The sequence below is a fragment of the Fusarium keratoplasticum genome, chromosome 3 (genome assembly GCF_025433545.1).
Source record: "Fusarium keratoplasticum isolate Fu6.1 chromosome 3, whole genome shotgun sequence".
Lineage (NCBI taxonomy): Eukaryota > Fungi > Ascomycota > Sordariomycetes > Hypocreales > Nectriaceae > Fusarium > Fusarium keratoplasticum.
The window spans coordinates 3,283,036-3,296,220 of NC_070531.1; the positions used below are offsets into that span (position 1 = coordinate 3,283,036).

General features: G+C 54.9%; 3 protein-coding genes across 3 annotated transcripts; 1 reads left to right on the forward strand and 2 right to left on the reverse strand.

The window, feature by feature from the left end:
• Positions 1-666: 666 nt before the first annotated feature.
• NCS57_00434600 (uncharacterized protein) lies at positions 667-2,636 on the forward strand (the record flags this gene model as incomplete). Its single annotated transcript, XM_053054307.1, has 5 exons — positions 667-878; positions 929-1,542; positions 1,594-1,846; positions 1,897-2,019; positions 2,069-2,636. 5 exons carry the CDS (start codon positions 667-669, stop codon positions 2,634-2,636), a joined length of 1,770 nt encoding a protein of 589 aa, XP_052916467.1.
• A 228-nt stretch (positions 2,637-2,864) lies between these two features.
• Positions 2,865-4,922, reverse strand: NCS57_00434700 (uncharacterized protein; the record flags this gene model as incomplete). Its single annotated transcript, XM_053054308.1, has 7 exons — positions 2,865-3,197; positions 3,248-3,582; positions 3,634-3,894; positions 3,945-4,104; positions 4,154-4,519; positions 4,580-4,815; positions 4,880-4,922. The coding sequence occupies 7 exons, from the start codon at positions 4,920-4,922 to the stop codon at positions 2,865-2,867; spliced, it is 1,734 nt and encodes a 577-aa protein (XP_052916468.1).
• Positions 4,923-7,016: 2,094 nt separating this feature from the next.
• On the reverse strand, positions 7,017-9,975 carry NCS57_00434800 (CFEM domain-containing protein; the record flags this gene model as incomplete). The annotated part of the gene is made up of 2 exons (XM_053054309.1): positions 7,017-9,848; positions 9,916-9,975. 2 exons carry the CDS (start codon positions 9,973-9,975, stop codon positions 7,017-7,019), a joined length of 2,892 nt encoding a protein of 963 aa, XP_052916469.1.
• Positions 9,976-13,185: the final 3,210 nt, after the last annotated feature.

Sequence of the window (13,185 nt, forward strand, 5' to 3'; positions counted from 1 at the left end):
CGGTGCGGCCTTTTCCTCCATGTCGACTTGGAGATTCGATGCAACGTTGGGAACTTATGTTCCAACGGCAGACGCCGCTGCGAATCACCCGCAGCGTAGTAATGAGCTTTGTTTATCTAGTGTGTCATGGCGAGCGTGGGATTGTCCAGTCATGGGTTGATGTTTGGGGGTTTGGCCTGGGCGCGGATCATGGAAAAAAAGAAGAGGGCATCTGGGATGGAGGCTGTGTTGTATCTCTTCTACAAATGGCCTTATTAGCTACGATAAAAATTGTAGAATAATGCAAAATACCTTGAAAATATTTGTTATGGTCAGCATTACTTTTATTACCACGTCAATATTTTTAGGTAAATTATTTGAGACGAGTTAGAGATGCTCCTCCCCATCTGGTGTCTTGATTATTTCGCCCCATGACCATGGAGACCGTCAGAACTCTAGGCCCTTGGAAGACCCATCCCATGAGTCTAACCATACCTCGCCAGAGGGACGATCATCGCCGACCCTGTCAATAAGTCTGCGTCTAGGTACTGACAGCGTCGCATCTTGGCCGAAGAAAGGGTACTTAACAGGGCTCTCCTCCCACCTTGTGAAAGCTCTCTTGTCGTGCAAGCTTCCCTTCATTCACCCACCCCTATCGCCTCCTTCAAGGACCAATCTCTTGCTTCAATGGCGACTCACACTCAAATTGGGCCCGAGCCCATAAACGAGGTGTCGATCCCCGATATTGAAAAGGTCGCCGGCAACGAAAAGAACAATGAGATCGCCGAGGAGGACCTCAAGGACTTGTCCGATGATGAGTTCAAGCAGCAGGGTGTCAAGAAGGCCGAGGCCATGACTACTGTCTGGTCGAAGCAGATGCTGATTGCCACCTTTATCTTGTAAGTCAATCGAGGTCTTCAACCAAGAGAATGCTTACTGACTTGTCCAGCGTCTGGCTTGTCGCCTTTGTCGACAGTCTCCTCCAAGCCGTCCAGTCCAACCTCGTCCCCTACGTAACATCCGCTTTCGCCCAGCACGGCCTCATCGCGACCACGAGCATCGTCGCCACCATCCTCGGTGGCGTCTGCGCCCTGCCTATTGCCAAGGTCATTGACATCTGGGGTCGTGTCTGGGGCTTTGGCTCCATGGTGCTCCTCATTGTCGTCGGCATGATCATGAAGGCCACCTGCAAGAACGTCGAGATGTACGCCGCCGCTCACACGCTTTACTGGGTTGGCCATCTTGGTCTCATCTATGTTATCGACGTGGTTGTCGCTGATACCACGACCCTCCGAAACCGATTGATCATCATGGGTCTCAACTATACGCCCACCATCTCGTCGACGTTTGCTGGTCCCAAGATTGCCGAGCTGTTTTACGTCAACGTCAACTTCCGCTGGGCTTTTGGTGCTTTCTGCATTATCCTGCTTGCCTTTTGCATTCCCGTCATGGTCATCTTCATCATGAGCGAGATCAAGGCTCAGAAGCTGGGTCTTGCCCCCGAAAAGGTGCACAACCGCACCGTGTGGGAGTCTATCAAGTACCACTTTGTGCAGTTTGATGGTATGTTCAACTTCAAACCCTAATACATTCACTGCTCCTAACCTGTTCTAGTTATCGGCCTCAGCCTCACCACCTTTGGATGGTCGCTTCTCCTGCTCCCCTTCAACCTCGCCTCCAAGGCCCCCAACGGCTGGGCTAGCGGCTACATCATCGCCATGATAGTCCTCGGAGTCGTTCTCATCGCCGCCTTTGTTGTCTGGGAGAAGTTTTTCGCCCCTGTGCCTTACTTCCCCTTCCACCTCCTCTCCAACCGCACCGTCCTGGGTGGCTGCCTCATCTACGGCCTCATGTTTGCCTCCATCTTGTGAGTAACCCTGACTGGGTATCTTCTTCTCTTGATCTAACTGGTATTAGCTGCTGGGATGGCTACTACGGATCTTACCTGCAGGTTGTTCACTTCGAGAGTATCACCACTTCCGGTTACATTCTCAACTCGTTCTCCCTGATGGCCGCCTTCATTGGTCCATTCGTTGGACTGTGAGTCTACCCTCCCAACTAACAAGGAACAATAAGCTGACCCTAGCAGTGCCATCCGATACCTCGGACACTTCAAGTGGCCTTCCTTCATCGGCGTCCCCTTCATGGTTCTCGGCACTGCCCTGCTCATCCACTTCCGTCACTCCCACACCGCTGTCAACTGGCTCGTCATGTGTCAGCTCTTCAACGGTATTTACAGCGGAATCTGGTCCCTGACTGCTCGTCTCGCCGTCATGTCCTCGGTCAACCACCAGGATGTCGCCGTCGCCCTCGCTCTGTGGGGTATGTTTGGTTCCATTGGCGCTGCTATCGGTCTTGCCATCGCCGGCGGTATCTGGACCAACGTCCTCCCTGGTGAGCTGGCTAGACGCCTCCCCGAGTCTGCTCAGAACATGACTGCTACCATCTACGGCGATATCACGGTTCAGATGAGCTACGCCAGGGACTCCCCTGAGCGCGATGCCATCATTGGTGCCTACGATGTCGTTCAGCAGAAGATGGTTATTGCTGGTGCTTGCTTTATCCCTTTCACCGTGCTGTGCCTGTTCATGTGGAAGAACATTGACATCCGCAAGAAGGATGCCCGCAGCACCCAGGCCCAGGGTATGGTCTTCTAGACGGGTATTGTTACGATATATCGGGATCACAGGCGGGTTCTTGTCTAATGAGTTTCCGACAAAGATTAATGCATTCATGTAATTCCAAAAGTTCATTCGCTTTCTAGATACCTCACTTAGACTCTCTTTAATGCAAGATGGTCTACGCGAAGATGCCTCCTCTACAACTACAAAAATACCGTGTCAAATCACATCGCTCATCTAGACGTCTAGTATCTAATCATCCGTCTATAGCTTGGCTCCCTTCTCCTTGCGAGCCTGCTTCTCTCGGTCTCGCAACAACCGTCTCAAGATCTTGCCACTGGGGCTCTTGGGCACAACATCGATAAACTCGATGCCTCCCTTCAACCACTTGTGCTTTGCCTTGTGTTCCTCGACGAACTTGTTGATGCTCTGCTTCACCTCGTCGTCAGACTTGCCCTTGGCTTCGGGAGCCTTGACGACAAACGCCTTGGGCACCTCGCCGGCTCGCAGATCGGGAACCTGGATGACCGCACAATCCGAGACGAGTGGGTGGCTAAGAAGGTGAGCCTCGAGCTCCGCAGGAGCAACCTGGTGGCCCTATGTGATGTAAGTAAATGATCAACTATGAGCACAATTAATGGGCGTACCTTGACTTTGATGAGTTCCTTGATACGGTCCACAACGACAAAGTGCTCGTTGCCCTTGGGTGACTTGCGGACGAGAACCTCGTCGCCGGTGCGCATCCAGCGGCCATCTTCGTGGTGCACAAAGGTCTCGGCAGTCGCCTTGGCGTTGTTGAGATAGCCCAGGACGATTGTCGGGCCCTGGACGAGGAGTTCACCGGGCTTGTTGTACTCGGTGATTTCACTCCCGTCGGTGTCGACGAGCTTGGCCTTGAGGCCAGGGAGGAGAGTACCCGAGGTACCAGCGTCGATGTCCAGCTCGCTGGTGGATGTGACGACAGGGGACGTCTCGGTGAGGCCTTGGCCGAGTCAGTCATGAGGAAAACGATGAGAACAAGGGAATCTCTTACCATAGCCCTGGCAAATGTTCCACTTAGGCCACACCTTCAGAAGGTCTTCCATGGTCTCCTTTCCAAGGGGAGCAGCGCCGCTGAAGATGAAGCGCACGCTGCTGATGTCGTACTTGGCGCACTCAGCTTGGCTACTCAACATGTGGATCATGATCGGGGGCACGAGGGCCATCTGCTCAATCTTGAACCGTTGGATAGCGGACAGCAGCATCTTGAGTTCAAAGCGTGGGAGAATGACGGTCTCATCGCCGTTATACAAGCCTGCGCAGAATCAGCATCAACCACACTTCCAAACGAAAACAAAGGCCTACCATAATGGGCAACGGGCACGAGTCCGTAAATGTGGCTGAGGGGCAATAGACCGAGCTGGACCTGAGTGTCGACGCCGGCGGCTTTGCGACCAACGCCGTCTTGGATGGTCATCTGCAGGATGTTTGCGATTACATTACGGTGGCTGATTTGAACAGCTTTCTGCAGATATGTGAGCCAGCAGGTCCCGGTTAATGCTACCAACACTCACGGGAAGACCAGAAGTTCCACTGGAATAGCACAGGTAGGCAACCTGTCGCGCACCCTGACCCTTGACCCAGTTCAGAGGCTTGAGTTCAGGAGCATCCTTGCCTTCAGCGATCAGGTCGTCGACAGTCTTGAACGGAGCCTTGGCCTCAAAGCCAGGAACTGGGAGGAGAAAGACGCGATCCTCGGGGATACCGGCGCCCTTGGCCGCGACAAGGGCATTGTCTAGAAGAGGGACGCAGGTGAAGAGGGCATTTGCGCCGGACGAGACGAGCTGGTGCTGGAGCTCCTGGGCAGAGTATGCGGCACTGGCGGGGGTGACAATGCCGGAGAGACGGTGGACGGCGTGGGTCAAGGGAATGTAGTCAATCTATGCGACGCGTTCAGTTAGCATGTGTTTTCCTCACACAACAGCTCTGGGTATACGAACCGTGTTTAGGGAGTACAGCGCAAGAACCCTGTCCCACTCTGTGCCGTCGGTCAAGTCATAGCCGAGGCGCTTCGCAAGCGCGCGGGCGAGCAGCTTCTCGCGCTCCTCGACCTCGGAGGTGGTGTACGACTTTCCAGTGATGCCGCAGGTGTAGGGCCTTCTAGACCGTGACAAGGGCTTCCGGCCGTACTTGTCGGAGAAGACAAACTCGGGGATGGTGATTGAGTCGGGAGGATCTGCAGATAGGCGCGTTGTGAGCAAGCAAGTCACGGCAGAAGAAACTTGAGGAGAGGAGCATACCAAAGGGGAGCTTTGGGACTGAGGGGGGAGGTAGAAAGACCATTGTTGCTGGAGGTTTTGGAGATCTAAGCTGCGCAAGCGAGTGAAGGGACTGAGAGGGAGAGAAAAGGGAGAGACAATTGGGGAGAGAAAGGGAAGGTAGATAAGGCGCCTTCCTGTCGCCAAATTCAAGACCTCCCACCGAGGAAAAGGGAAAAGCTGGGGTAGGGGCCTTGGCATTGGCCCACCTGCTCCATCCCCCGCATGCTCCGAGGGGGGATGGGAATGAATAAGACACCAGTACAGAGACATTAACTTAGTGTTGCCTTTACACGGTTTGAGTTTCTCTGATAAAATTCACAAATAATTTATAGAACTTTCAAACTATCATTTTATGTTGGAAGAATTTTTTAAATATTTTATATAAACTTCTCTGTGGTAAATCACACAATGCTTAGGAAAGATAGAGGTAGCATTGCTCTTCTAGTGTCTCCTTTATTTCTTCAACCCCGTCCACTGTCTTGGGGTCCCACAGCACCCAAGTCCCACAAACGTCGGTGCGCCAGCTCCAGGGCCTCGGCACGGAAAAGACACTGGAGTAACACTAGCCAATAGGGGAGGTCGGAAGCCATGGCGATCGTGAGCAACAGAAAGGAGAGAAGGTGAACAAGAAGCCAAGTTGAACTGAACCATCACCTCTTAATTCCGCTGTGTGATGCGCTGAAACCAATCTGTAGATGCGCTTTGATAACCGGGGTTGTAACCGAGGGCCGTCCTTGCATCATGACCCTTGTAGCCAGATTCGCGCCCAGAATGCATCTCTTTGGATTCGGCATTTCCCATCACCGACCATCCTCTCCTCTTCCCTGGTTGTGTGGGTCGAGCCTCGGCAAGTGGTCCTTCTCCAACTCGGTCGTCATTTTGCGCTCTCGAATCCACCCTCTCGGGGAGATACATCATCTTTAATACCGAGTGACCTCGAGCCCGTTGCTTCCGCTTCCGCTTCCGTGACGTGGTACAAGTTCGACTGTGCACTCGGCTACATCCCAACCGTGACAACGCCCACCAACCAACTCGAAAAGATCTGCTCTCCCTCCTTCCACACAAAATAAACTTGCAGCATTTTCCCGTCCGTTTTTCCCGTCTGTGTACCGTCCAACGACGTTGAAATAAGCTCATGCGAAGGATCAAGATTGGTGCTGACTGGTGCTGACATGCACATTGGGAAGACAGGTGTGTCGCTTGGTACCTGACTTTAGCCACGACTTGTAAGATGAATCCTCCACAGTCTACGAGGGGAAATAAGCAAGGATGGGCAAATTTTGTATATTACACAACTCGACACAGTTACCTTGTGCGCTCTGTGTTGACGAGACCTTTCAATAGGTAAGATTTTCTGACCCCTCCAAGTGCTCTGGAGAAAGGTGAGGTATACCGATTGGCCTCCATCAATTAACTAAAACATCGAGGTCTTGACAGCCAAACAGTTATATCCACAGCCTAGGGGGGTCCGAAACCCTCTTAGTTATCTTACGTCGACTTGTGACGCCTATCCCAATTGTAAGGGTGTCAGCGTCAAGGCACAGGAGTAGAGCCAGTCCACATCTAACATCAATGGATACTGCAAAGGCAAGAGTGCCAGGCTGAATGGAGGTCAAAGACCAAAGAGAGTACCAGTTTAAAAGTCATGGGCGACCAGAGAAGGTCAACTCATGTTTAACACTCACAAGGCAATGCAATTGCAGCTTAGACTTCACAAGGACACAGAGATTGAGCATCGGAGTTGATTGAAAAGAGAAAAATCAGTCAATATTAAGATTACACAAACCAGCCAGCGGGTATATATGCGTCTATATGCATGTCGGCTCGGCCGGTAACTTCCCGTGCTCTTTTTTTGTTTTTATGTCAGTGATTTTCGACCCCGACGACAAGCGTCAGGGGGTCGGGTAAGTTCCAACGTTCCACACCAATGCATATTTTTCGTAAGGATCGTAAGAATGATACATGTTGATGAGCGCGCTTGAGGGCTTCCCTGGAAGCTTGGGCGGTCTCGGGATGCGGGATATACAAGTGACATACATGTTCCGCCTCAGGTACCAAGACCCAATCTATAGATAACAAGGAAAACAAAGCTTATGTGCAGTGCTCGTCAAGACCCTTACAGGGCAATGGCGACGGCCAGGATGGCAGCGGCGATGCCCATGCCGTTGCGAGCGGCACCAGCAGTCACGGGGACGTTACCGGGAGCCGAAGTGGGAACGGGGACACCACCAGTGCCAGCAACGGGCTTGTTGGTGATGAGAGTCTCGCCAGCAGCGGGAGCCTCGGGGTTGACGGGGTAGGCACCGGTGGCGCCAGCCTCAGGGGCAGTGACGGGAGCGGTGGCGGGAGCAGTGGGAGCAGCGGGGATGGGGCCGTTGCCAGCGGGGCCGGAGGTGAAGCCAACCTCGGGGACAACGATCTCAGTCTCGATGGTCTTGACGGTGCTGCTGCCCTCAATGGTGGTGCCCTGGGAGACGCAAGGCTCAGTGACAGTGGTGGCAACAACAACAGTGGTGTAGTGAGCAGAGGTGATGATGGTGGTGCCAGTGACAGTGATGTGCTCAGTGACGGCGTCAGCACCAGTGGCAATGACGGGGTTCTGCTCAGCGTAGGGAGCGCAGATGCCCTGGAAGAAGGAGACGGCCTCGGCGACGATGTCGTCGTTGTCAGCGTGGGCGTACAGGCACTGGAAGACGTTGTCGACGAAGGACTTGTCAGGGCAGTAGCAGGCAGCATCAGTGTTGTCCTCACAGTTCTCAAGGTACTGAATGAAAGTGTTCAGGCAGCTGGGGACAACGTCGGGAACGTTGTAGCCATCCTTGGGAATCTCGGGCTTCTCAGTCGAGGGCTTGTCGCCGCTGGGCTTGGAGCCAGTAGGCTTGGGAGACTTGTGGGTCTGGGTCTCAGTGACAGGGCAGATGGTGGTGGAGACAGCGACGGTCTCAGTGACAACAGCGGGGGTGCCAGCAGTGACGGGGCAGTTGGTGACCTCAGGGCCGCAAGAGGTGATGGTCTTGACGTTGGTGCTGTAGACGGTGGAGGTGCTGTCGTAGGTGGTGACAACAGTGGTCTCCTCCTCAGGGACATCGGTGGTAGCCTCGGGGGAAGAGCCCTCAGTAGTCTTGTCACCGCCGTTGGCAGGCTTGGTGTAGCTGGGCTTCTCGCCGCCAGTCAGGGTCTCAGTGACGGGGCAGATGGTGGTGGAAACAGCAATGGTCTCAGTGACAACAGCGGGGGTGCCAGCAGTGACGGGGCAGTTGGTGACCTCAGGGCCGCAAGAGGTGATGGTCTTGACCTCAGTGGTGTAGATGGTGGAGGTGCTGTCATAGGTGGTGGTGATGACGGAAGAGGTCTCCTCCTCACCCTCAGGGACAGACTGGGTCTCACCAGGGGACTGGGCAGTGGTGGTCTTGCCGGCCTCAGGCTGGGTAGCAGGGACGGTCTCCTCACCCTCGGGAACGGACTGGGTCTCACCAGGGGACTGGGCAGTGGTGGTCTTGCCGGCCTCGGGCTCAGTGGCGGTGACAGTCTCCTCACCAGCGGGAACAGTGTTGGTCTCCTCACCAGTGGGGACGGTCTGGGAACCCTCACCCTCAGGAACGGACTGGGTCTCACCAGGGGACTGAGCAGTGGTGGTCTTCTGGCCCTCAGGCTGAGTAGCGGGGACGGTCTCACCAGCAGGAGGGTTGGTCTCGACGCGGGTCTCAGTGACGGGGCAGATGGTGGTGGTCAGGGGAACGGTCTGGGTCACGATGACGGGAGTACCCTGAGTAGCGGGGCAGTCAGGGACCTCAGGGCCGCAAGAGGTGATAGTGGTGATCTCAGTGGTGTAGATGGTGGAGGTGCTGTCGAAGGTGGTGACAATGGTAGTCTCCTCACCGTAGGGGAAGGTCTTGGTGGTCTCCTCGCCGCCAGGGTAGCTGGTGGTCTGCTCGCTGATGGGAGAGGTCTGGGACTCCTCGCCGCTAGGGACAGTCTTGGTCTCCTCGCCAGTGGGAACAGTGGTGGTCTCCTCACCCTCAGGGACGCTGGTGGTGCCCTGACCGCCGGGGAAGCTAGTGGTCTCCTCAGCTCCGGGGAAGCTGGTGGTCTGCTCGCCGTTGGGGTAGGTCTGGGTGTTCTCGCCGCCAGTGGGAACGGTCTGGGACTCCTCGCCGGGGAAGGTGGTGGTCTCCTCGCCGCTGGGTACAGTGGTGGTCTCCTCACCAACGGGGACGCTGGTGGTAGCCTCACCGCCGGGGAAAGAAGTGGTCTCCTCGCCGCTGGGAACAGTGGTGGTCTCCTCACCAGCAGGGAAGGTCTTGGTGTTGTCGCCGTAGGGGAAAGTCTTGGTGTGGTCGCCACCAGGGAAAGTCTTGGTGTTGTCACCGTAGGGGAAGGTCTGGGTCTGCTGGCACTTGGTGCAAACGGGCTTCTCGGGCTTGTCGCAGTCGAAGTCGATCTGGGGGATCTCGACACGGCACTTCTCCTTGGGCTTGTTGGGCTGCTTGGGGTAGACGATGTGGACCTTCTTGGCACCACCACACTGAGAGTTGTAGACATCGGTACCGTCCTTGGAGCAGTCGGACTGGTGCTTGCAGTTGGAGCCGTCAGGCATCTCGTAGTGGAACTCGAGACGGCAGTCAAACTCGGGCTTGACGTGGAACTTCTTCACAGAGAACTTGTCATAGCCACCACCGCAGCTGCCGCTGTTGCAGCCGAAAGAGGGAGCGGACTCCTTGGAGGAGCCACACTCTCCGAAAATGGTCTTTCCGAACGTACGGCCGCTAAGATCACGCTTCGACTTGTCTTCTCCGCAGGTCCAGCCGCTGAAGTCCCAGTCGTTGTACTTATCGAAGCGGCCGACGTCGAGGTCACCCCAAGACCAGCCACCCTTCTGCTTGTCGTCACACTTGTTGTCAACGGCACGAGGGGGAGAGTACTTGGGGGCTCCCTTCCAGTTACCCCACTAGAGATGTGTAAGTATTCGATCCGATGAGATGAGATGAGGCTCTGTGGAGAGCAGGGATACTCACGGTAGCGGAAACCTCGCCAAGGCTGGCAGCAACTGCCAGGAGGGCGAAGGTAGCCTTCATTGTGAATGGTTGTCGAAGAATTTGTTGTAAGAACTAATTGGTAGTAGCGAATGAGTGCAGATAGTTGATAGTGAGAATGTAATTAAGAGACGTTTGGGCCAAAGGAAACGAATGACTTTGACACCAGAAAGGAAAAGAGATATTTGCTTAGAGTAAAGGAAAAAAGGAAAAGATGAAGGTGGTGATGAAGCAAGAGGAAAGGCCAAAGATGGGAGGGCATACGAAGCTACTATATACCCAAGAAGCAGTCCATACATCCAGGCGAGAAGAAGTGGGAGACTGACTGCAGAGCACAAAGGCCGGCCAGCCCGGCATCTGGTGCCAAGCATGCGCCCCTCGGCCATCCATGGCTAGGTGGAGAAGGCACCGACAATGGAAACCCCTGGTGTGCCTCTGGGTCAGGTTGAGCACGGCTGGAGGAGACAAGAGGGCTCGTGAGGCTCCTGAGCAGTGCAGCGGTCCATCCACCGTCCAAGCTCTCCGGTGAGGTGGTGTTGGCTAAGCGGTTCGCAGTCCAGAGGGCGGCTCCAGGAACAAGGAACCAGGGTCACCGTGCAGGGATCTGGGACCTGGGCGAGCCCCGCTAACAAGGGTATCCGACAGCGGGCTAGGCAAAGCCAAACGATTTGTAGAAGCCCTGCCAGAGCGCATCCAGGGGGCTTTCTTGCTGCCGAGACCAGGGCACCAATGTGGTCCTGAAGCCTGGATGGACTGATGGCCGAGCGTGCTGGCACCATGAGCACGGGAAAATCGACAGCGGCCAATGTGATGCCTGTGCCTGGCCATGGGTAAGGAGGCATCCCCTTTCTTCTTCGCAGCCCAGACTTGGATCCGTTGACATATTTTGTTTATGCCATTGTGTTCCCTATCAGATGCCCAATTGTGCATTGCCGCGTTGTGCATCCATGGCCCATCCATCCTGCGTTGTCAATGTGTGTCAAGAGATGTGACTATTCCCGAGTCGGACCAAGATTATGCATATTTTTGATGAAAGCTCTGATGTGCTAACTTTGGATCAGCCGCATGAGCTGTTGACAGAGCGCTTTGGTGTCTTTGATGCTGAATGTCGCGGGGCGGGCGTCTATCAGCAGCGCTGCGGGGCAGTTGTTGAGCAATGACGGCTCGCTAGATCTGTCGACTAGACGCCAAAGGGCAGATCGTCGACAAAGAAGCGAGCTGATGTGCGGCGAATCAGAGACAAAGCGAGAGGCTTGCGCTTTGTCCTCAACTTGTGGGCTTTCACCGACGACGGCGTTGCGGTGATGGTAGACGAGCTGGAGATGTGAGGCCACAAAGCACAAGGCGAGCACAAAGCGAGACAGTCAGTGCACATCTCCAGCCGGCTTGATCGTGATAGGAGAAACCCACCGCCAGTTGTTGTTGCCCGGCGTTTTGCCTCCTGAAGCCAGCATGCTTTCTCATACCGCCGCTGCCGTTGCTGGGGCCTGTTGATGTTCCATTGAGCTCCGCGTACGGCCAAGTGCAACCTGATCGTTGAAACGCTTCGCCACCTTATCAGAGAGCGTTAAGCACCTCCTTTTGGTGGGTGGTGGGGCTCCGTTGATGCCCCTCCAGCAGAATCTGCAGGTACGGATACCACGGGCGATGCGCCCACCAATAGAGTTGCAGCGCTTCGATGGCGCCCTGGCGGCTCGTGGTTTGGGGGTGTCTTTGCGGGAGCCAGTGAGGTCGGTGGAGGAGCGGATGCATCAGTCAAGGGGTCATGATGGGAGGGAGCAAGTTCTTCCTGTAGCGGTTTGGCCCCTGTAGGGGAATGTCTCTGGTGGCTCTTTCCCCAGAAAGCCACCGACTGAAGGCATTGGACGACTATCCGCGGAAAGCAGTGGCGGCGGGCATGACTTGCAGAGGGAAGGTGCTAATGGAAGGGAACCAATTTTTAGTGGCCAGAATGGAGGCCGCCACTACAACCTCAACGTCCAATGCCGTAGGATTCATCCATTACAGTAGGGATGTCCTTTTGCTTCTTCCTTGATCCTGCGCAAACAAATCATGGCTTCTATCGCCAGCACAGTGTTGTCAGTGCCGGGTAGGCTCGAGTCAGAAACACAGCATCCGCATAAGCACCAAAAATACACTCGCCTCCGCGCCATGTGGTTGATCCTCACTGCCGTCGGCGGATCTACGAATGGCCTCCGGAAATACCATGGTAGGTTCACCCATGCAATCTACAGCAACGTCAGTACAAATCCGTCACGGGATGCTACCTCGAGAAATTGCACAGATTCATGCAGTCGACGCCCGTTGGAAGCCATCAAGAATTGTTCCAGGATACTCAACTTGCACGCTTTCCCCGTTTTGCAGCATCGTACCGAGGCCGATTCAACGCCCGAGATAGGGCCACTCCACCGTCCCACCGTTGCCACCGTCCCGCTCCGGGATTAAGCGTACAACCAGCCATTGATCATGAATAAACGTTCGTGGCCGTCAGGGATTCAAGCGTGGCCAAGGTCCGTGGGAGACATCGGCCAGAGACAGCACGCTTGGCATGGGGCCGCCCTGACATTCGCATCGCCTGACCGATGGGGTTCCGTGACATGGTCCTCACGTTCTGCAGGTGATGGCTTCACAACACCGAGCAAGAAGCCAATCTCGCGTCGAGGAAACATCATCTCCGGATTTGTCGATTTGTTCTAGCTCGTAACTTTCCAATCTAGTGGTTTTGTTTTCCAATGCCGTCATACGCGGAATTCCCTGGACATCTTGGTTGCTTGGCACTGGCACTTCTTGACTTCAGATCAACTCTCTGGCGGATACTCCGTACTCCGTACAGGACTGATGGATACCAGACAACGCTCGAGCAACGATAACTGAGACAGGCGGCTGGCCTCAGCGCTGAGCACAAGCAAAGGTTCCTCTGCCGTCTCTGCCATCGACAATTCCGCCTTCGTCATAGCTGTCGGAACCAGGAAAGGCAAAAATATGGTGCCCAAGTCCATGACTTCCCCAGTTTTCTTCTTTCTCTTCAATCCTCCGTCTTGGTGGATGTTCATTTTTAGCACCCAGCCCGCGCTACCGTCGCGTGGCGTCGTTTGACGCTGGAGTTGTCTCAGGACAGGCTGCCCCTGGTTGTTTCAACATCAGGGCAGCCAATCACAGAGCACTCAGTGACCCGATCTGAGACAAAGTAGCAAAGGGTCCAGCCTTGCCGCCCTCCAAGTTCACCAATGGATCCTGAACAAAGCCATATTG